Raw genomic sequence first — 25,096 nt, forward strand, 5'->3', positions numbered from 1 at the left:
CACTTAGAGACCTCATTCTTTATATATTTTTAGTCTACTTTTATCATTATCCTCAACCTATTAACTGTCTAGACTAATTAAATATGAGTTGTTTCCTTTTCATTGTGTTTTAAATTTTAAAATGATATTGCTTAACTTAACCTCTCTTTTTTCTTCATCATTTGATGTTACTACAAGTAGATTCTGAAAAGCCTAAATTTATTTCATAATCTTTATAATAGACTTAGAGTTAAGTAAGTCATCTCAGTGTTCTGAGAGTTACCTTGACAATGCCTATAAATTATCCCCTAGTAGTTTAACTAATTCCGACTTATGTAATTCAGTGATTATATTATTCTTAATTACGTTTGTTTAAAAGGTCTTGAAGGTACTTATATCAGTAAAGTGGTATCCCACATGCTTCATTTTTATATTCATTTGCAGAATTCTACCATGGTGTTTTATCTGCCTCACTCTTTGGCCTGATAAGCTAATTTATGTCATGCAGAGAACAAGCTGAACAGATTTTCATGATGGATAAGACTTCATTTCAGTACCCTGGAAAATCTAAAATCCTTAGGGATGGAGGGCAGTGGACTCATTTACTAATAAAAGACAAGTCCAGGAAGTCAACTACTCACCTTACACTATCCCATAGCCTCTGTTTAGAAATGTAAGCATTTATAGCTATTAAGAAAAGTATTAGTACAGTACTTCATTCATTTACTATTCATCACAAATATTAAGCACATTTATTCATCATTGAGTATGGAGAGGTGAATAAGCAGACATGATCTATATCCTCATGAAGCTGACAGTTCAATGGGGAAGGCAACAGTAAACAAATATAAAAATAACCACACAGTTTGATAAAGTCTTTTAAAATATTACTTGTTGCTTTGAAAAAAAAATAGGAAAGGAAACATACTTTGGACAGAGACTTTTTTTTAATGAAGTGATGTACAAACTGAGGTTAATCACAAGGTGTGGCTGGCATAGGAGGGGAAAGAGGTGTGAGGTGTGTGATATTTTCAACAAGGAAAACAGCATGGACCCAGCCATTGAGCAGGAAGAAGTTTGGTTCCTTTGATTAGATGAGTAAAAGCCAGGGTAGCAAGAGGTAAGCATGGGCAGGGGGAAATGACAAAGAAAGGACAAAAGAGGTGTTGCAGAAATGAAGCCATGTAGGCCATGATGAATGGTACAAGGAGAAAACCTTCTCCACTCAAAACACCCATCCCTGTGGATGGCCAGCTGTCCTCACAACACTCTTCAGACTCCAACCAAGTATCTTTCCCTCCAACCACCCAGAAGGAAGAGGGAATTGGCTGGTTGGTGAGTTTAAAAGAGGAAACTCATCACAGGTAGCTCTTATCCTTCCTCTCTCCCCATTTCTTTGGGAAATATATACCTTGAGAAGCACTCACTCTTCAGTCTTTCTCAAGGACATAGGGCAAGTTCCTTGGGGGGAGAAACAAAAGCCTTCCACTTCCCAGCTCTCCAGAGGTAAGCCAAACTCTCAATATGAGAGATTTGGATTAGAAGGCCCACTCTCCCTTAAATATAAGCCAAAGTCCTCAAAATGTATTTATCCACACTAATGAAAGCGTATCTTAATTAATGCATTTATTAATAAGATATGACATTAGTAAGTATGACTATACCATGTAACGTATTGACTCTTGCTGCAGAAACTAGTTAGATGCTTACCAAATCCATTTTCTTTTTCTTTTGGGGTATACAATTTAAATGCATTGCTCAACATGCCTTGCAATGAGGTATTGCTATACAAATGAGTACTCATCTGTGAATTATAAGTGGAAATAATGCATGCTACTCTCAAGCCTGGCCCATATAAATTATCCTTGCATAATCTTCCCTTCTCTCTTTTTTCTAATCTCTGATCAGATGGACTAGTGTCCAACTGAGTGAACCTCTGAGAACCTGAAGGACAGCAGAGTCACTGGATAGATGGAGAAAGCTGCCCTCCAAACACAGATAGGGCTGTATGTGAGTCAACAGTAATCACCTATTGGGTGTTACTGGGATTTAGTGTATTGCTTGTTACAGCAGTTAGGGTAGGAAAGAGTGGTGTCAGTGGGCATCCACTGAACCATCAGCCTGTGATGGTTTCGGCAGGTGAATGTGAACTTCCTTAGACTGCTGAATTACTTGGAAGGCAGCTATCTACTAAGTAATAGATAATTCACTGAAGTGTTTCCAACAATGGGCTAATACAATCCGATGTAATTTCTTAGAAATATCATGCTGCTTAGTGGGTGTAAAATGAATTTAAATAGGTCAACAGTGTTAGTAAATAGACCTGGAAGGAAAAAACAAGGAGATGATAATGGCCCTGTCTGGAGAAGTAGCAGGGATGGAAAGAATGATGTGAGATACAGTTTGGAGGCAGAATTGATAAGATACATTAATTTGTATAGCCACTTCAGTGGAATAATTTATTTAAGCCACAGGAATAGCAATAAGAGTCAATGTTTCAAAATTAGCACTGAGCTCAGAAGTGCACTAATATTCCACCATACACCTATTTCTAATAACTGTCTTCAACGACCCTGCCTTGATGTATGCAGAATAGCTCCCATATGCCACATGTTTTAAAAAGGTAAGGTGTGAGTGTAGAATTTTAGCTACATACAATTTAGTAATTCTAATTTTCTGTTTTCTCCCAAATCAGAAAGGTATTTTGAGGTGTTTAAAATAAGGCTTCAATGTAAGACATAAAGGGGCCCAACAATGCCTGTGTCTCTATAAGTATTCGTACATATTTTTGAGGGAATATTATAAATTATAAGCTGCTAGGCACATTATGATCACAAAAAGATGACTTATTAAGAAAATATATTAGAACATCCCAAGCAAATGCTCACAATTTTCAAAGAGAATTAAAAGTTACTTTTTAAATTTTTGTTACCTTGAGACTAATTTTTAAATGTTAGCAAGTATTCTCACATATGGCAGAGAATCTCTTCCATTATGGAAAGAATCGGAGTCACTGATTGTTAAAATGAGGAACCAGAATTATGAGTATTCAATGTTACTTACATGAATGTTTGATCCTCTAGACCATGAAATTTCATATAAATGATCCTTTTCACACACTCAGAATTCATAATCTAATTCTGAATCAATATAGACAGACTTGCAAAGGAAAAGCTGAATAAGTATTAAATTCAGCATGGAAACAGCATTTTGGATATAATTACCTCTACTATACATTATTTTGGTTGTATTTTAAACACTTAGATTTTGCAATTAAATTCTTATCTTTTCTCTTCTCTATATGTCAATAATTGAAGAATGATTTCCCTCTAAAAGCATACCAGACTTTCAAATGCATTTTTACAAATCTAGGTCTATTAAGCACATCTGTTTCCAACTTTAACAATTGCTAATCTTTCCATCACCAGTTCTTAGACAGGCATGTATTTGCTTTTAACATTTTTGGCATCTACAACAGAAATTACACTTGTATTCAAATATTCATAGAGATGATGAGCTATGATAAATGCAAAGGTCATTATCAGAATCTTTGAGGAAAAAGGGAGTAAGAAAGAATAATTTACATGAAATTTTAAAGAACGAATCATGACACACCTTCTGATTGTCAATCAACTGTATAGAGACTTTGAATATTTTACGCTTATACTTGTGCTACAATACTATTTCTAAATGTAGCCTAAAATTATTGTCTATTATAACCCATTATAAGAAATGATTAAACAAGGAATATATAAATAAACTCCTTCTAAGTAGTCTTGTTTGTTTAGTTTTTAAACATTTTTAAAAATTTAACCTTATTTTACAAAAACAATTTAAACATGTGTATACAACACATTTCTCCAAAAAAAAAAAAAAACCTAAGAACATCAGAAATGTTTGTTAGGAATGAAAAGACATATTTAAAAAATTTTTCCATATAAATAATTCAAACAGTGTTTGATCTTTATATTTATAAATTTTCAATGTCTACAAAATTTTACATTCATTGAGTTCATTATTCAACTTTGTGGTTCATTTAACTGACATATGCACTCAAAAGACAAATGTTTCACAATTTTGAGGTTTCTCCTGTTCTGAAACCCTGTCAGCATTTTATCTATCGAAAGTATCATATATGTATTAATAAATACTTTTGAATGGTCATCAAATACAGATCTACCTTACACTGTATAACATCATACTTTTATTTTTTCTCTCACTTACTTTGCTACCAAAAATCATGTCTGAACAGAAAACATTAAGCATTTTCAAATATACGTATTGCTTTTTAAACCAACTCAAAAACTTGACTTCTTCAGTATATTTGCTACATAAATGTTACTCAAATAAAGGCTTACGAAACTAAGATTATCAAGTCTGTACTGCACACTAGTGGCAAGAGGTAGTAAATGCATTCTTTTTTTAACAAATTTTCCACTAATTGCATCTTAAATATTAATTTTTTCAGTCAAAATTAGAACCCATTATATTATAGAGCACATAAACACATATTCTAAACATAATGTGTTCTTGTGTCATGAACTATTTTTCCAGTATACATCAATGCATTTTGAATGTCATACCCAGAGAGAGGTTCCTGTGCATGTAAATACTATGGATCCATATATCCATGTATATGTTTGTGCATACATGTATACGTGTGTATGTATATTTATACTGCACACCCACTAAATGTTAACTCATGTGAAAATAGTCATATTTTGCCCATTATTTTTCTTTTCTTTACTCATTATTCTTTCCCACACACTTATGTAATACCATGCTTTAGTACACATAACATGTACAATTAATATTACTTAAATAATAAACGATAATAAATCATCAAAATGGGAAAGGTTCATGATGGCATTTTATTGATGGAAATGCAAAAGAAAAGTATTCTGGCAAGTGGCTGATCCCAAATAACTACAATGTTGATATGAAAAGAACCTCAATACGCCTGAGATAAATTGATATTATCAGACTGCTTCATGAAAGAATAAGATAAAGTCACTTATGATAGATGGTGTGCTATCAGAGGATATCTTTAACCATCTGCTCTAATGTGCCTAGAATGGATAATTAATTGTGTCATGTAGCTAATCATTAACCATTTAACTACCACTATGTATATCAAAATATCATTTTTATATCATAAATTTATGCAATGAGATTTTTGAAAATAAATAATTACCAATATAAAACTGCCACAAATGTATAAATACAAACAAGATGTCATATATATTGTCTGAATTTGACTAAGCTCACTATTGACAAGTGATTTCAAATATTGCTCTTGTAGAGGAAATTCCAGTATTTAACCTCCCTTCCTCTGGTCTGTTGTGCCTTTCTGCCCACTTGTTTACATATCCAAAGAGAGAAAAAGCTAGGCTTCATTTCTTCCTTTACATCATATTCCCTCATACCTCTTTCACATGTTCTGGCTTTGATTCTTTCAGTTCTTCATACTTCCACTTCCATAGAGACAAAGCCGACTCCAGCCTCTCTATTTCTTTTTCCAAAGCTGTGCGCATTCTAAATAATTTTAAAATTAAAAGAAAAAAAGTCAGCTTCAATTGTAAAATAATTTCAAGGATGCATTCAATTTTATAGCCATTTTCCTAATTTTTGATATTTGTATCTGATCATAATGAGAGAAAACATTTTGCAACTTATTAAAAAATTATAAATATTGAATAAAACGTTTTTAGTTTATTATTCTGACAATGAACTTTACAGTAGATTACGTATATTTAATTTGGCTTTGCCAGTATTAACATTCTACTTGATTTCTTCCATGTATTTCATGCATGCCTCTCAATTCCTCTCACTCATAATATTTTCTTACATAGGAGGATATACATGTTTCTAATTTTAACATGGTATTCTATCCATCTTCATATTGTGGCTGTATGTGAATGAAAAAAATCATTTGAAATGACACAGAATTCCAACAGGCCACCTAACAATCTTAAAAAATAGTCATTTATTGGGGATCTAAAAATAATTTTAAGTATTTCAAATTTGGTTGTAAAAAAGAAATTTCACTGGGATCCTTATTTAAATTATTCTAAATAACTGAAATTAATTTCTCTATTTGTAGAACTAGCAACAGAACTAGGATTAAAATTTAGTCCTTTAGGCCGGGAACGGTGGCTCACGCCGATAATCCCAGCACTTTGGGAGGCCGAGGAGGGCGGATCACGAGGTCAGGAGATCGAGACCATCCTGGCGAACACGGTGAAACCCCGTCTGTACAAAAAATTAGCCGGGCGTGATGGTGGCGCCGGTGGTCCCAGCTACTCGGGAGGCTGAGGCAGGAGAATGGCGGGAACCCGGGAGGCGGAGCTTGCAGTGAGCCGAGATCGCGCCACTCACTCCAGCCTGGGGGACAAAGCGAGACTCGGCTTCAAAAAAAAAAAGAAAAAATAAATAAAAAATTTTGTCCTTTAATACACCAACCACTGGATTTTTGTTCTTTTTTTTTTTTTTTGCCCACAATGTCTGTTAGAGTCATTGATAATTGTTTTATTTCTGGTTGTAATGAACACATATTGACCTTTGAAGCTGGCCTGTTCTTATCTGTAAGGTAGATTTGATTACTATTCAAAAATACTCGCGGATCACGAGGTCAGGAGATCGAGACCATCCTGGCAAACACGGTGAAACCCCGTCTCTACTAAAAAATTACAAAACAAAAAAAAACAAAAAAAAACAAAAAAAACTAGCCGGGCGTGGTGGTGGCGCCTGTGGTCCCATCTACCCGGGAGGCTGAGGCAGGAGAATGGCGGGAACCCGGGAGGCGGAGCTTGCAGTGAGCTGAGATCCGGCCCCTGCACTCCCGCCTGGGCTACAGAGCGAGACTCTGTCTCAAAAATAAATAAATAAATAAATAAATACTCATTGATTTTCCTCCATTTCCACGGACAGAGTTGTTTTCCTCATTCCTCAATTCTAGGATTTGACAATGAGATATTAGCAGAGATGACAGAAACAAAAGTTTGAAAAGAACTTGTATGTTTGAGCACCAGGTAAATACACTTTGATTGTTATATGACACTGAGATTTTGTGATTGTTAGTCACATAGTTATTGTATTCATAATTAACTAATATACAGCTCTATTTCAGTGATATTAAATGTGACTAGAAAGATCTTAGGAACATATTCACAGAGCTAGAAGACGCAGGCAGAATCAAAATTGAATGTCATTTACATATTAATAAGAAATATGATTCTTCTTGGTAACAATACTATGATAATTCAAAGTAGTGTCAGACTGTAAATACATTAGTTTACTCCAATCGAATGGAGAAGCAGTCTATTAAAAAGTTATATAATTATATTTACATAAATCAAGCCATAAAATTGAAAGAGGATATAAAAGAATTAGTTAGAGCTTAGCTTAACCTCAAAAGAGACAGGTTGCAAAAAAAAAAATGGTGCAAAGCACCACTTACAGTACTCTGATCCGGAATCCCTTATTAACATAGCAAATATATTAAACAAAATTAACAAACAAAAAGATTCAACTTGAAAGTTTAGGTCTTACGAACACTGAATATGAATGTTTATAATCCAGATTAACCACAGCAGTCACAATTTCAGATAGAAAAGTAGACCTAGCCAGCTGAGGACACCCAAGTTGCTTATTATGATATAATTTGTGTTTCAGTAGTTGTGTTTGAGATGACGAGAGGAAGAGAATTAAATATAGAAATAATAAACAAATCAGTATTAGTATTTTGTGTTAGATTTAGAAATTATGTGTACAAATCATTGTAAGATGAACTATATTGCATATCTAACATTTGAGTGCATTTTAAGTTGTGGGTGATAAATTAGAATATTTAAAAGATATTGAATATTGACTTAGACCTGTGAATTTATATTGAAAATTATAATAAAATTGTACTAAGTTTGTAACTTCATTGGAATGTTTAAGATAAGAATCACCATATTTATAATTTTAATTTTTTAGATTTTCTTGAGTAGGACGTGGGAATGTCTTGTCGGTAACTGAAAAACTTGAAAAGCAAATGGCATATGTTAAATTAATAAAATAATTTTATAAAAGATTTTAATTAACTGTATTTGTGTAATGAAGCATATATTTATGTTTCTCCTTAAAATTAATTTTGAGAATTATTTTATTTATAATAGAATAATGGAAACATACTTGAAAATTACCTAGAGTTAAAATCATACATGTTGTGAAATCAAATGTCTGCTTTTGATGTTATACTTTAGTGAATCAAATGATAATTTAGAAACTCAAAATAAATTCAAAAATTTTTGAAGAAAGTAATATTTACCTCAAGTGTACATCATAAAGAAAATATCTGATATGTATTTGTTTCCTAAAGGAAAATTATGCATTTTTATTATGAAAAAGGTTACAATTTGGTTAGGGGAGTGAGAAAAAAAGGAATTCATAAAAAATTATTTAATGACAATGGGATACTTAAATTGTTTTAGTATTTAGATAGCCCCATCATAAACTTTTGTGTCTCTGTGCCAGCATTAAGGACATTGCGTGTCTAAATTTATGCAGCAGAGGGCACTCTATAAGTCCTTAATTTTCTAGCCTAATCATTTTATTCTGTGTTTCAGAGAGATTTTCAAAGTTGATGAATAATATAGTTAAATTTATAATTGAGATGTATATTATTGTCAGCGCATTTGAGCTACAAGAAGGCAAACACTTAATATTTACTCTAAAATGTTGCATATTTTATGTACACATTCTTCATGAGAATGAAATTAAAAAGGCAAAGCTTAGCAAAAATGTAGTATCTTTAATATGATGATATAAACTTTAAAAAAATCATATTGCTAAAATATATAAAGTTTGTAGAATCTAAATATAAAATATGAACCAAAATTATTTTTATGAAAAGTTGTGATTATATTTCCATGCATTTTTTGATGCTTTGTTTACTGTCACAATTCCACAATAATTGGAAATAAAATTTAAATTTCTAGACAATAATATTACTCAAATATTTCTCAGGGATGAAAAGTCCTAAAAATTAATATCTAGGTATAAATATTAATCATTGTTGAACTGTGGGAAATTTCACTGGAAAAAATTGAATCATTATTTTCTGAAAGGGTGTATTAATATAAAAATGTTCTTACCAAATCAAATGATTGTCTTGTAATAACATGCAGATATTCATTTTTATAACAGTTCAAAATTTAGAGATAGTATTAAACTGTTAACAAGTTTTTACAAATATACTTTAAACAACATATATGTCATTTTGCAATTGCACTTCCTACTATTCATAATTACATCTTTCAGCACTGAGTGTTAGCACTCGGCTGTTGCGAACAGCCAAGCCATATACAATTAATTTAATTAGAAAAGATAAGTATTTAAAGAATATTGTTAAGCTCCGATCTCCAGGAGAATCATAGAACAAGGTTTGCAGATGAAGCAGACAGGGACGAAGACCCACTCTCATGCCACAAAACTGGTCCCATGAAGACCCCACTGCCTGTAACCTCCTCTGTCTGTTGCCTGTACACTGTCCTGGTATTATGGTCTGGCAAGCAAACATATTCAAATTAGCTAATTTGAGTGGAAAAGGATGTTGTAGCTCAAAAAATTTCTGGGGAATACATGCAGCCAGGAACACTGATGAGAAAGCCATCGAAATCTTCCTGTAAGCACACTATTTCGGCCACCATTAAGGTACAGACATCACAGCGGGACCTCAAGATCACCAATATGGGACAGTGGGTGGTGTCACTAGGCACCAGAGGCCACCGCTGCCTCTGGAAACGAGTTTCTTTACTGCTGCTGCTTCCCCCTCAGCCATGGATTCTAGATGCTGTCTACTGCCTTGGGGTACTGGCTTGGCTTAAAACTCTAGGCGGCCACCTCTGATACACTATTCCTAAGTCAAGTGTCTGTACCCTCATTACAAAGGAAACCGTGGTAGAGACTTACTGGTATTTTTATAGTCTATGCACAGGTGTAGACTCTGTTTCATTTGGTAGCAAATTGCCGAAACACAAAATAGACACTGGAGAGTCAAAAGATGGTAAAGATTTATTGAATATTCCATGAGTGACAATAAAGAAACAAAATAAGCTTGACTTTCTAATACTTACAAATTTTACAATAAACAGTATTAACTAGATTTGCATGTCAATGTATTCATTAATTGAGGAATATATATATATGCTTTATATATATATATGTAAAGTAGAAATCTGTTTCATACACAGACCAAAAATAATAACCTTTGAAGCATTTTTAATTTGCTGAAACTTCTCACCTAGATTTTAAATCTCATTATGAAAAAAAGTTGAACATTTAATGAAGCAAAACAAAATAATTGAAGCATACTACTTTTCTTATATATAAAATAAATTAAGAAGATAAAATGGGCTGGGCACAGTGGCTCACACCTGTAAACCCAGCGCTTTGGGAAGCCAAGGAAGGTAGATCACTTGAGGCCAGGGGTTCCAGACCAGCCTGAGCAATATGGCAAAACCCTGTCTCTACTAAAAATACAAAAAAAAAAAAAAAAATTAGCCAGGCGTGGTGGCACAGGCTGTAATTCCAGCTACTTGGGAGGCTGAGGTGGGAGGATTGCACCACTGCACTCTAGCCTGGGCAACAGAGCGAGACTGTCTCAAAAAGAAAAGAAAAAAAAAAAGATGAAATGGAAAAGGAGGACTGAAGCTCCGCTTAAAGGACACAGAACAAACATTTTATAAGTGATAAAGGAGGTCTCTGCAGTGAAATTTCAAAACTGATTCTGAATGTTAGAACAGTTCAAAATATTTTATCTCAGTCTCTGTTACTTGAGATTCGGTATTGCCAACCTCAGCTTCCTAAATTTTTAGGTACACATAGCTCTCTAAGAGGATCAGCTTTCCTGGCCTTCCTCTAAATTTTCTACCTGGGAAGTCTTTATGAAAGTCATCAGAAATATATAAATTCTCAGTATATGAGAAACTTTTAATGCTGGAGAATTATTCATAAAACTGAACAGTACTCAGAGTGCAAATAAAACAATAAAGTTTCTTCTATTTGATGAAGAGGTTCTAGTCAAGGACAATGGAAAAAATGAGTCCCTGAGTTTTCTGAGCTGATTTCTGTGCACTAGTTAAGAAGAGAATTTTCCCACTAGATGGGAATGCAGAAAAAAATACATTCACATCTCAATTCAAGCCACCCACTCACTGATATTCCAGGAAGAAGAATTTAAAAGATTAGATGGATTTATAAGTAATAGCATATCCTATATTCTTGGAAAATGTTCTCTTGCGATAGCAAAAAAGACTGTGATTGCCTCATGCGGATTGCATGCAAATGTTGATTCATGGACACAGGAACCATGACTCATCAAGTCCGTGGGATTGTTTCTTAAAAGAGGAGAGTAGGAAGACAAGGCCATGGAAAGCCTCCTTTTTTCTCTTATTCTTTGACCTGTCTATGGATTATAGACTGAAGTCACTGAGAACTGGAGAATGTACTTACTCTGAGAATTGTTCATGTATTCCAAGAAAGTAAAAAGTACATGTTGTGTATATGTACATGGATAAGCGTGTTAAGACAGAACATGCATGTTTTTAAAACTGACACTTTAGAATAGGAAAGTTTACATCTAGAAAAACACAGCTCTGCACTTCTCCCATTAGACTGCATCAGGGAAGTAATATCGTACGAGTGCTGGAGAGAAGTCTATAATTACCAAAAGTTAAATCCTTCAAGAAGTAAAAGCACAGAAATTAGAATGTGACTGAAATGTATAGGTCTAGATAAAATTGTCAGTATATGTACAAGCCTAAAAATTAAATTCAATTTTATTCTTTTTTCTACTGATGTTGGTTGCCTCTACTAGGAATTTACACTTGATAGGGTAATAAGTATTTATTCTGTACATAAATGCTTGCATGATCACAATCTATTAATCTAGTGAAATACAGATGAAGAGTCTGAAAAAGGGAATCGGTGGCACTAGTAAATTTCAGAGGAACTAATGAGAAACTTCTGGCAGAAAATAAGTGGTAAAGAAGTTACTGTATCTGTGAATGGCTAGTATGCATATTTATCCCGATTTCAGTCCATTCAAACCAGGAAAATTAAAACTGTTATATAACATATGCTTATATAATACATTGTGTGTATATATGCATACATATCCTTCTCGCTTTTCTGGTTCTGCCCATTAAGGCTTTTATAACTAAGAGATAAAAGTAATTATTTTTAGATTTTGGAACCACATTTATATATTAGATATTCCACATTGTGCTAATAAAATTGTAAACTGATTGCAAAGAAACAAAAATCCATATTGAATATTTCATATTACTATCCTCTTTCCCAGATGTTATTTGTTCTTGATCTTTATGAGAATTCACTGAGAAAGGCTATGACAGACTGTATTTTGCAAAGACCGTTGCCACAATGACTGCATCCCACACGCCCTTATTATACAATTGTTTTGACACTCCTTCCGTTGAAAGTGCTTCTCTCTCTTTGATCTGAGTCAGCCTTTGAGATTCCCACCACCGATAATGGGTCTGAAGTGATGCTACGTGACTTTTGAGGCAGAGTCATTCAAATGGCGTTCTTCTCTCTGTGTTCTTAAGATGTTCACTTGCAGCCTAGCCCCAGTGTTGTGAGGAAGCCAAGCACCCCTTTAAATAGCCCCAGTGCAGGTGTCCCAACTGAGGCCTAGATGAGAACTGAGGCCAGACGTATGAGTGAGAGAGGCTGCAGCCCCCAGCCTTCCAGGCATGGCCAGCCTTTGAGCCATTGCAACTGAAGGCACAAGTGAGAGATTCGATGTCCACGCCAAGGCATGCTCAAGATTCTTGAACAGAAGACATGGTGGTTGCTGTTGATACGTTTTAATGATAATTGTTTGGAAAAGTTTGTTTCAAGACAATAGATAACTGGAACATAACAGCACTACAGCTATTTTCACAAAGGGGCAACAGCCGACATCACATAGTTGGAATACATCAGAACAAAGATGAAGATCCAGGCCAATTAATCACAAGCCTGATGCCCTTAGTGGTCCATGTATCAGACAACTTTTTCTGTAATCAATATCTCACAAAATTGTGATTTTTCTGCTATTAGTATTAACATATTTATTCATTTTTTATTTACCAAGTCCAAGATGCTGTAACAATTAAATAACACACTGGATATTTTAACCTTGTACATTAAGAATTCAGATACAATTAAAGTGAATCTACCAGAGATGATAAAAACATAGTCATGATAAAAGTCAACTTAAAAGAATGAAAAACACTAACAAGTTATATACTACTTTTTAAAATTCAAAATATGAATATCTGTCAAACTAATTTCTTTAAATCCTAAAACTTAATGACTAAACATGGATAAAATACATTATCAAATGACCAATCTATCAGTATTAACAATTTTAAGTGGTTTGAAAGTTAGACTTGGTTAAGGGAGACAATAATTAGCACTTACTCTCTTTCCTTCCATAAGATTTTTTGGAATTCATCCAAATGCACCTGCAAAGCTGAAATTTCAGTTACTTCATTTTCCAAAGGCAGATTTATTGCTTTCAGTCTCAGCCCAGCTTTCATTTCACCATTTCCAGAACCACCATTGTTGAATAAGTCAACACCATCTAGATTGGGTTTCATTTCCTCACTTAATTTTAGAGAATCAATAACCACACCTTCTTCCTGAAAAAAAAAAAAAATTTAAACCTCTTGGAGAAAAATCGTGATGATAATACATTTTCATAAAGAAACACATGTTATGATACAACAACAAATTGATATTTTTATTTCATTATCATTCCCTAAAAGCGTTGTGTGGCCACACTTACTTGCATTCTTCTTCAAACTTATTTTTTTCTATGTTCTACCTCTTTACAAATAAATACATTTCTCAAAAGTTCTGCTTTAACTCTGTTTGTTCTCTTTTTCTAATCACACTAAAAATAATCATGCACAAACTTGAACAGCTGTAAATAATTTTTAATGAGTTGATGAATTCCTCTTTCAAGTTTCTTTTGTCATAAGACACTTACAGTTTCAAAGTAATTATTTTTTAACATTTTTGAAAGACAAGATAGAATTTTCAGGAAGCTCTTGAATATTTTAAAAAGCTTGCTTATCGCTTTATTTTAGTTCCCCTTTTTTTAATTCATGAGCCACATCTCAAATAGAATTTAATGGGGCACTTTAATAAACATGGGCATCAATACTAGAGCAACAACTGCATCAACACTCTTAGAGCGTAACTCAAAAACCTCACAGGGCTCATGCTGTTGGTATTTGCCTACAATTTAAATTTGCCCTGGTTTATAAGTTTAAAATGAAAGACAATTTCAAATAAAATCTCAATGAATAGTCAAGTTCAAGTAAAATCTCGATGATACTTCACTTTTATTTTATTTTTTAAGTAGTATGTGAATGCCAGGTTACCCAGTATGAATCATTCCTTAATTCTCTCAAGAATGATCATTGCAATCATCTATACTATAATATTTTGACAAACAATAAAATAAGATGTGTTGTTTGAGGATACATATACATATCTTTCTTGTTGGGTATAGAGTTGGCAAAGATACTGGTCAAAATTTTAAGGAAAAAACTGATTGAAGCTTCTTCAACAGGTAATATTTATTTTCCTACCATCAGAAGGAATATCTGGAAGGATATTTTGCAAATAAATACATTTTTAATAAATAAGTATTATGTTTGATTTGTTCTTGACATTAATGTTAAGGAGATATTTCAGAAGAAATCCCAAAATATTGAGAATTTTCCATCATAATACATGTGAAGAGAATCCTTCATTTTCTCAAATGCAGAGGCTAGTAACTTGTAATAATAAAAACGTTTTGTGGATTTAGAGAACTTGATGTGAGCTATGTTCCCTTATCCTCATCATTGCATTCTTCTAACGCATACATTAATACAGTTGAGTTTTGAGAATATATGTGATTTTCCAAAAGATACACACAAAGCCCAGATTATCAGCTTTGAACATTTTTAAAAGAAAACGTAGAAGACCAAATAAGCAGAAGTAATCATTGTATTGCAATCTTCTTAATTTTTTTTATTTATAGTTAAATCTAGGTTTTACCTACCATAAATTATATACATTATAGAATGGCTTAAAATACTAAATGCAATGGTAGAGGTGCAGGATATTAACTAATGTGTGTTAGAGAAGGAATTAAGTAGAAAGAGGTAACAAAATAAACTGAAACTATAATAAGAGGTAACAGGAGTTCCCAAAGTATGTTCTTTGGGTTGTTAATATTATTTACCAAGTTAAAATAAAAGAAAAAGAAAAAACAGGGTGGTGGTTCATGGATGAATAAGTGTATAAACTGAGAGACTTTTTAAAGTTCCATGTGTTTTGTACAGAATTCTCAGAAACTGAGATTCTAAGTATAGCAAGAAATTCCATCAGTGGTCCATATAAAGCATTTCCTAAGGTACCCTATTTGCCTGCAGTACCCATTTTATAAGTAGTTAATCATGAGGCTTCAGTCCCAAACATTGAGAACTATTCAAACTACATATGGATTGTTTACAATTTAGACATAATTAAGGCAAATGGAAAGAAATGTCTCCAAATATTTTCTTTTCAGATGAAAAATGCTGAGTTAAATTTTTCTATAAAGATTAGTAAAACCACTAGGATGGGCTGAACTTGTGTTTCCTCAAAATTTATTTGTTAAAGTCCTAATCCCCAGTACCATAGAATGTGACTGTTGGTGGAGACAGGGCCTTTAAGGAGGTGATTTAGTTAAATTAGGCTCATTAGGTGACCTTTCAAGAAGAACTTAAGACACAGACATGTGTACAAAGAAAAGACCATATGAAGACACAGGGAGAAAATGGCTTTCTATAAGCCAAGGAGAGAGGCCTCAGAAGAAACCAACCCTGCTAGCACCTTGATCTTGTACTTCTAGCTTCTATAATTATAAGAAAATGAATTTCTGTTGCTTAAACCACTGTGATTATGGTACGTTTTTACGGTAGCCCTGGCAGACTAGTATAGTCACCACTGGATTTGTCACTTCCTTCCTCCTCCCCATCACTATCTATGACCTTCAGATATTCACATAGTCTCTGGATTTTTTTCTTACCTTATTATTTGTGTCCTCCTTTGTAGAAAATTGTCTTTTTACCAAACACTCTCTGATGGACTCATACATTTGTGAACTCACTTGAAATTGGTCTCTATGTTCACAGGCTTCTTCTGTGAAACCAGGAAGCTTCAGATCCTGGGTGTCTTTAGCTTCTAATGCCTCCTTCTGAGGTGGCAAACTCGGTTTCTTTTTCAGTGTACTCAATTCTTTCATCGCCATCTCTAGTTTTATTCTGAGTTGTCTTCCTTCCTCCCTGGCACTGTTCCTTTCAGCTCGAACTTTACTCCATTTTTCCCTCCAGTTGGCAGTGCAATCTGACCACCACCGCATGGTCTTTTCCATCTGAGCAGCTCTGGCCTTGACTTCTTCAAGCTCCCGCAGGCGAAGTTCTTCACAAATATCCCATTTGTTGGTGCTACATGAGTGTGCACAGAAATTGTGAGCAGCATGAGATTGTAGCCCATGAAGTGGGAAGCAGGTGTCCCTGGGGGGTGAGGCAGGTGTCACCATGTCACCACGTGACTTAATTGATGATTGCTGCATCTGGAAGATCTGTGTTTCTTCAATTAATCGATGAATGGAATCTAAATTCATATTCATCTTTGAGACCTGAGAAAAGATAAAGGACATAATTTCATGCTGAAATTTCCCTTGTAAATACAGGAATAAGACCTACATTTTTGTTGTTTTTGAAATTTGATGAAAACAATGCCACTTTTTTTTTTTTTTTTTTTTTTTTTGGAGACAGAGTCTTGATCATGCAGTAGCATGATCTCGGCTCACTACAACCTCTGCCTCCAGGGTTCAAGCAATTCCCTTGCCTCAGCCTCCTGAGTAGCTGGGACTACAGGCACGCACCACCAGGCCCAGCTAATTTTTGTTGTATTTTAGTAGAGATGGCGTTTCACCATGTTGGTCAGGATGTTCTTGATCTCCTGACCTCGTGATCCACCCACCTCAGCCTCCTGAAGTGCTAGGATTACAGGTGTGAGCCACCACGCCCGGCTGCACTTTTTCAATATTGCATATTTTTCCAATGTAACTAAAAATATAGAGGAATTTAAACACTTGTAACTGTCCACTAAGAAATAGAATATTCTCATATTCAATTTTGCCAAAAAATACAAATAAAAATATAAAGATGCAATTGAAGATAGCATATGACATAAATAATTCATTTTGACAAATCCAGTCCTATTTAGGTCATATCTATTGCAACATTGTCCACTACAAAATACAAATTGTAATATTTATTGTCCACTAACTACTTAATGGTTTTCTTTATCCCTGCTAAGCCTCAATTTGTTCAGGCAGAATGCACAACCTATTGATGTATAGGCAAATAAGCCTCTATTTCAATGCCAGAGGTTAAATCATAGCCTACATTTTCCATGATGCCCTTCATCTGTTGACTATTGACTAGTCTCAAGGCAGCCATATGGCCTGACTCTGGCTGCTGGGATGTGAGATGAAGTGTGCTGAGATTTCCCATCCAGAAAAATACGAGAACATCACAATGAGGAACTCTCTTTCCTCTTCCTTCCTTGTGTTTGAATAAGGACATAGTTCTGGAAGAAGGTGAGTATAACAGCCTTCTTATGACATTCAAAATGGTGAACCATGAAGATAAGAGCCTGATTTAAGGTGTGAATTATGGCATGACAACGTAGAATGCATACCTCTGATTTCTTTGCTATTTGAGCAGAATAACCTATATTTATTTAAGTTATGATGGTTGAGTTTTCTGTTATTTTCAAGCAAAAGCACATCTAACATATACATGAATTAATTTCTCACTGTGGTTAATACTGTGATAAGATCAAAAATAAAATATTATGAAAAACACATGTTTCTTGTGTGTCAAAGGTTTTACAGTCTGGTGGGTGAGAGAAGCACAGTTAAGTTTTAAAGATACATAATTTACATTATAACAAATACATGTATTTGTTCAATAATTTTGTTTAGTATGCAGTATGTGTCAAGTCAGTGTTAGATTAGTAGGTATGGTCAAGGTAATCTAAGGAGTACTGATGAAGTTGTGACTACCACTTAGAAATGAGGAAACTTTACAGCGTAGATAACACGACACAGAGTCTTAGCCCAATGCAAAGCTTCGTAAAGAAATTAAAATCAACTTTCCATATAAATACCAAACACAAATTAATTTGTAAAGGCATACCATATGTAACAATACATATACCCAATTCTTTTTTTTTTTTTTTTTGAGACGGAGTCTCGCTGTGTCGCCCAGGCTGGAGTGCAGTGGCCGGATCTCAGCTCACTGCAAGCTCCGCCTCCCGGGTTTTTACGCCATTCTCCTGCCTCAGCCTCCCGAGTAGCCGGGACTACAGGCGCCCGCCACCTCGCCCGGCTAGTTTTTTTTTTGTATTTTTTAGTAGAGACGGGGTTTCACCGTGTTAGCCAGGATGGTCTCGAACTCCTGACTTCGTGATCCGCCCGTCTCGGCCTCCCAAAGTGCTGGGATTACAGGCTTGAGCCACCGCGCCCGGCCTCATATACCCAATTCTTTATTCAACATTGTAATATAGGTATATTGAGAATATAGTAAGTAGAATTTTTGCTTTAAAAAAGTGCTCAAAACATGCAGCTTAATTTGTAAATTAATAAAGTTCCATGGCTGTAAATAATTACCCATTTTTATTCTCAGATATGCTTTTCTGGTGTAAATAATCTTATATAATATTTTATGTGCATGACATTTAATCCTCTCACTTTTTTTCATTTGCTTTTATATAGTTACAGATCATAAATCGCCTCCTTATGACCCATCTATTTAATCAACTGAATGGGTTTCATTACTATAACTAACTTACAAAATAAGCCTTTAATCATTGGGAAAAAAGACTACATAATATTTTAAAAGATGAATATTAAGGCTATCTTATTAAGAGATCTTATAATATTAAACTTAATTAATATTAACTTTTAATAGTAGAGAAGAAAACATTTTAACAAGTGTTACATAGAGATGTCAAACCACTTCACTCTTCATTATAATACTTGTTATAATAATATAGACACATGGTTGTAATTATTTTTGTTAGCATTGGTATATGTCCAATCATGTTTCAATTATTGCTGATTTGGAGTATTTTGTTCCCTTCATATATTATAATTCAGAGGGCAATAAGAATACAACTGACCAAACTCCAACACCAATATAAAAAAGAAAAGAACAAAAGGAACTCTTAATTAGAAACAGTGTATATATATATATACACACATATATACACACATACACACACACACACAAACATAAATACATATATATATTTACTATTCACTGTTTAATGATATTTCTTTTGGTTGAAATTCCAAAGTGAAGACAGAGAATTTAATTCAGCATATTAAACTTAAAATTATCCTTGCTAGTTTTCAAAATAAATCAGTATCATAAAATTGTAATGTCTTTAAATGTCTCATTAACTTTTATTTCACTAGTGTTTTGAAGACTCTATAATTGGATTCTGGTACATTGAGATCTTGCCTACCAATTAACTGTGTATTTTTTCACATCTGACTAAATAAAAATGAGTTGGGCTTAATCAGTCAGTCCTTGAACTTGAAGAGTATTTCCTGTTTTAAAAAGTTTTCTCAGGCAAGGAAAACTTGCTTGAGATGAGGGTGGTTAACACACATATGCATGCACTAAAGTCTTCATTTCCCTATACAAATGTGTGCACTCTTCATATTTTAGCTCAGACAACTATGAAAGTATTTGCCAGTGGTTGTAGAACAGGGCCACTGATAATGTGGGAAAATACTTTAATGCTGTTGACTCTGGTTTCTTGTACTGATTTTTGCGTTGTAAAAATGCTTATACAATCAGTCCACCGTGATTCCTGCAAATATTTTTGAATGTAGTACATAACCAAATAAAATCTTAAGGGTCTACAAAGTATATATAATATTACTAACAAAATTATTTGTTGCCAAAGGAGAACTTAATGTGTCAGATAGTGGACTCCAGCCTCTATTGGGTAGAGTCTTACTCTGCCACTTTTTAGACAATGATCTTGCACCAATTACATAAACTGCCTTTCACTAAATATCCTTAGTATAGAAGGAGACAAGAATAGCATGGGCCTCATTGAATTCTTGTGACTATTAAAAGGGAAAATGCCTGCAGACTGGTTAACTCTAGCTATCCTGTAGGCAAGGCATACATTTTTGTTATACAAGTCATTAGTATGTCACCTTGACATACTAATTTACCATTTACTTTTTTGTATGTTTCTCCCTCTGTCTTTTGAAAGAGAAATGATGTACTTAAAAAACATGAAAAGCATAGGAAAAATGAAATCTACAAAAGTGCTCTGTATTTCGTGTAACAAAGTTGCAGTTCCAATTTCTATATAATATTGATATTAATCAATGAAATAGTCAGTACTATTATTATCCCCATTTTAATGATAAAGAAACTAGGATTTAGGCTCTGATGTATCCAGCCAAGTCATACAGTTAGAAAGGGTCAACCCAGTTTGGAAACTGAGGAAATTTGAATCCAGAGCTACCACCTCTTCATATAAAAATTCTACAGCTTTAAAATATCAACTGTTTTCACTATAAATCTTTTAGAGTATTTCAGGAATACATTTGGCATACTTCCACTTTGGATACTTTTATGCTAAAATATCTCCTATTAAATTACACAACAATTAGTCTTCTCATCCTGACACTGTCCTTTGAGTTCATTCAATCTCCTGATCACAGCTCAAAGGGACTGTGAGGTCCAGGCCTGTCCAACCCTCTGGCCTCCTCTTTGTCACTTCATCTTCCACATCCCCTGTGTCGGCTACCCTGGATGTGTCCATTCCTTGCACAACCTCACCTCCACCTTCTCCTTGGTGCAACCTGTTTGCTCTGCAGGAGCACGCTCCCCTCTCTCCACAGACCCTCTTTCCCCTGGCTTCTCATCCTTCAGGTAGCAGGTTATACTTTCCTACTAACTAAACCTGTGATCCGAGAATTCTAGATCCCTTAGTGGCCCTTTGTCTAAGGGTGTCCAAGGGAGAGGACACAGTCACGGGTTCTTAGTTTCTGTTTCTGACTGGGCTACCAAAACCCCTTCCTCATCCCTCTTTTCCACCTATCACTAGAAACAGAAGCTAAAAACCAAGGTTTCCTGCTGCTGAAAGCCTAAAACAAAACAAAACACAACAACAACAACAAAATAAGGTGGGTTGAATATCCACCGCTGACCTGCTCCTAGAAAGTGAACAAAATAGACATCACTTCTGCCATCCTGAATGTTGCTAACAATCATGAACAACAAACCAAATGAACAATCACAGTTTTTAACTATATCTTTGAAAGGAGCAGTGTATTGTAATCCAAAAACTCCCTATGTACTTATCGAAGTCTCTCCCAAGTGACACTTGATGTGTTATCTGAAGAAAGAAATGGGCCAGAAAGAAAAGCATTTTTGGCAGAAGTTAAACTTCCATGGCAGGATAAAACAGACATTACAAAGATGTTGTCTTATTGTTTATAGTTATTGCTTTATCTTAATCTATAGAAAATGAAACCTTTGTTGAATTTTTTTTCCTAAGAAGCATAGGACCTGTAATGCACACAAAATAACAAAAGCCATTTGCAGTGAGAAAATGGATTAACACAGATTCAAAGTACAATGCTAAGAAACAATCATTATGATAGATATGATGAAATATAATCTAACAAAAAGAAAAAGAATCAGATTTTAATATTCGGGAAAATAAACACTTTATTGTATTATAAAATGTGGCCTGTCAAACAGGCATAAATGAAGAGTATGAAAATTCATTTCATATAGGTCTAAAGCAAATACATATATATATATAACACACACATATGAATTTTTGCAAGAGTACACAGAATGTTAAATAGAAGACTATAGTTGTGATGATGAGATAAATGAAACCATTACACTAAATGGCCACATGACATCATATGTATGTAGTTCAAGATTTGCTCATGGTTAAATATTCTATTCTAAAAATCCTTACACTGTAGCAAATTATACAGATAGTTTCTGTCTATGCTTGTTGGTGCAAATGAGAGGCTTTTAAATTGTATAGAGACAGAAAATAATTCGTCAAAGCAGGCAACTAATAATATAAAATAAATTTGAACAACTTGCCAATAATTTAAAACTTAGATATTTTACTTTCAAAAGCATTATAACATAAAATGAGCAGAAACACAAAGTTTAAAACATAATTTCATGTTTTCCAAGAGTCTTTATTAAATTTTCAATAGCATTATTTGATCAGATAGAAATTGTCTCTATTTTAAAGAATTGGGATGGAATTAATACAGTAAACAAGACCTTTTGCTAGCTTACTCTTCATTGCTCCCTCTTTAAGCTATTGCTATTACCTGGTGCTATTGAAGCAATGTGTTACTGGTTCAAATCTATGTGATGCCTTTCCTTTAGGCTAGGTTTTCAGTAAAATTATTTGAGAAAAAATCGTGATAAAATATTACATTTCTAAGATAATGTTCAATGATTTTTAAAACTCCAGTTCTTTAAAAATAAACTATTTCAGAGTCTCTCCACATAGTATCTTGATGTCATTGTTGTGTTTTTTATAAGCTTTAAGGGGCTTAAAAATTACATTATAATAATAACCTCATAGATCAGAGAGAAAAAGTGACCAGTCTGACTTCTTTATAATATGAATAAAGAAATACAGAGAGATCCAAAATCCATAATCCGTTTTATAAAGTGTCAATGCATAATTTGTAATGAGTCTTGGAAAAATAAAATTCCTGTTTTCTGGCAGGCTAATCAGCTTGAAGCCTTTATGGTGCTTTGCCTGCCAAGTACAAATTTAGGTTCAGACAATTTAGACTTTCTTGGTGGATACATCATTTAACTACTCTTATGAAGTACTTGGGATGCCAAGCAGGTTCAAGAAAGCTCTGCTTTAAAATATTGCTGAAATTTCTCACCAGTGTACAAATTTTGAGACTTAAAGAGATTATGTCATACATTTGAGCTTAGCAGCCTAAGTATATTTCTATAGTATACAGAATACATATGGAATAAATGTAATATACAGTATTATATATACATATACATGTATATATAATCTGTTCTACATATTTTACCTGTTTGTATGGAAACCTGACAGTCAATTCATCAGCATTTTAAAATATTTATACCCATGCCAGGTTTTAGTTAACAAAGCCACAAACTATCCCAATGTTCTTATGCAATCTAATCCAACTTAATGGTGCCAAATAAAAAAGCCAAAATGTTTCTTGAGACCTTAAGCCAAAAATAAAATTAACATTAGCTCTGCTGGAACTATATAGCCCCACCTAATCTTATTTTTGTATAAGAATGTGCTTAGCAGCTTAGCACTATTTCCAGGTGGCTAACAGACATGGTGCACATTTTATGGGAAATAACACTGCACAAACCTGATATTGTTAAAGGTTCTACCGCTTTCTAAATTTGGGCAGGTGATTGTATCTGAAATTTACATTATTATGTAAACATCATCTTATAGAACCTCATATCGATTAAATGACAATGGTGACAATGTAACTGTTCCCAGAAACACTAAAATGTTAAAAGGAAATTAAAATGAGAGCACATAGCCAATAACTCCAAATGATAATTATTATCAATATCTAATGTGAGAGAAAATCACTCTATGAAATAATTCCTATCACAGTTCCACTACAAATTAGGTGGTACTTAGAGAACGGTGGTTATATCATCAAGATCGGGGAATTTTTTCTATTTGTTATTGTTGTTTTTACATTTAAAAGCCATTTATTTGTTAAAATTATAGATTTTCATTAACATTGAATTCATTGAGATTTCCAAATATTTTTGTGCATTTAAGGTTTCAGGAAACAAAACCACAGATGACCCCAATTTTCCTATGCATTTTCTAAGCAAAATTCCTAAGGCGTTTACCATATTCGCACTTATTCTTAAAGAATCTGTGTGGCTAAGTCACAAGATCTTCACAAGTCTATTTACACTTTGTGGTGAACAGGAGAAAGCTCTTATGTATCAGTAAAATGCGGTAATATTTTCTCACACCCATTTGATAGGATGTGCAAAGCTGCCAACTGCTTTATGTTGGCTGACTGGAAAATTTTCTCAGACTTCATGAAGTTTGAAGAGTGAAACTCAAAGATTGTCCTATTATTTTCAAAAAGCACTTATAATTTTTTTAATCAAAACAAAATTTATTCTTAAAGTCAGTTTTATTTTCCCAACAGTACATTCTATACATTAATAATCCAAATGGGCTAAACTATATTCCACATCAAAAAGCTGAAAAAAAAAATTGGATTCAGAAGCAGACATTTTACAATGTACCTAAGACTTTTATGAGCAATACCTGTGCATGTGTCCAAATACTCCACTTCAGTCATCCCAGTTCTTAAAGCAAAAAGTATTTATGTAAAATCATGCATGATATGGTATGTTAAACTTTATTTTGTATGTATGATCTGGAATTCAATTTTCATTGTAAACAGCATGACCAAAGAGTAAGATTTACACTTAAAAAATATAAATTGAATCAACAAAATTTTTTTAAAAGCCCAGCTTCTTCAAATTCCAAAATTTCTGGTGAATCCGAATGTTGTAGCGAACATGTAGGAAAGATGGGGCAAGATAGTTTTTTCTTTCAGAAAAGAGACAGATCAGACATAAGAAACTTATGCCTTTCACCCAGACTTCAAAAGTAAGAAAGCCAGAAAAGCCACTTTTCAAATATACCCCCTAAGAAGTTGTGTAAGATTGTCATACCTGTCTTGATGATCAAGTCAAGCAATATTTTAAAATTATAACAGTATTTAACTTATGTATTCCGTATATTGATTGGAAGTGACATGACAGAATATATTTAAATAATTTAACTATATTTAAATATATATTTAAATAATTTAACTATATTTAAATAAAAGAAATAATTTAAATATTTTAAAGTAACAAAGTAAAAGAAATAACAATTCAAATAT

The 25,096-nt window shown here is 33.6% G+C and overlaps 1 protein-coding gene across 9 annotated transcripts in view; it reads right to left on the bottom strand.

The window, feature by feature from the left end:
- CCDC102B (coiled-coil domain containing 102B) overlaps positions 1-25,096 on the bottom strand; it is a 375,607-nt gene that overhangs the window by 242,460 nt on the left and 108,051 nt on the right. For all 9 annotated transcript variants that reach the window (XM_050768124.1, XM_050768123.1, XM_050768121.1 and 6 more), the window contains 3 exons: positions 16,100-16,711; positions 13,453-13,673; positions 5,406-5,514 (listed from right to left, as the gene is read on the bottom strand). In XM_050768124.1, coding sequence (XP_050624081.1) covers positions 5,406-5,514; positions 13,453-13,673; positions 16,100-16,702 — 933 coding nt within the window. In that variant the 5' untranslated portion in view covers positions 16,703-16,711. The remainder of the gene's footprint in view (positions 1-5,405; positions 5,515-13,452; positions 13,674-16,099; positions 16,712-25,096) is intronic.

This window comes from Macaca thibetana, chromosome 18 (assembly GCF_024542745.1).
Source record: "Macaca thibetana thibetana isolate TM-01 chromosome 18, ASM2454274v1, whole genome shotgun sequence".
Classification (NCBI taxonomy): Eukaryota; Metazoa; Chordata; class Mammalia; order Primates; family Cercopithecidae; genus Macaca; species Macaca thibetana.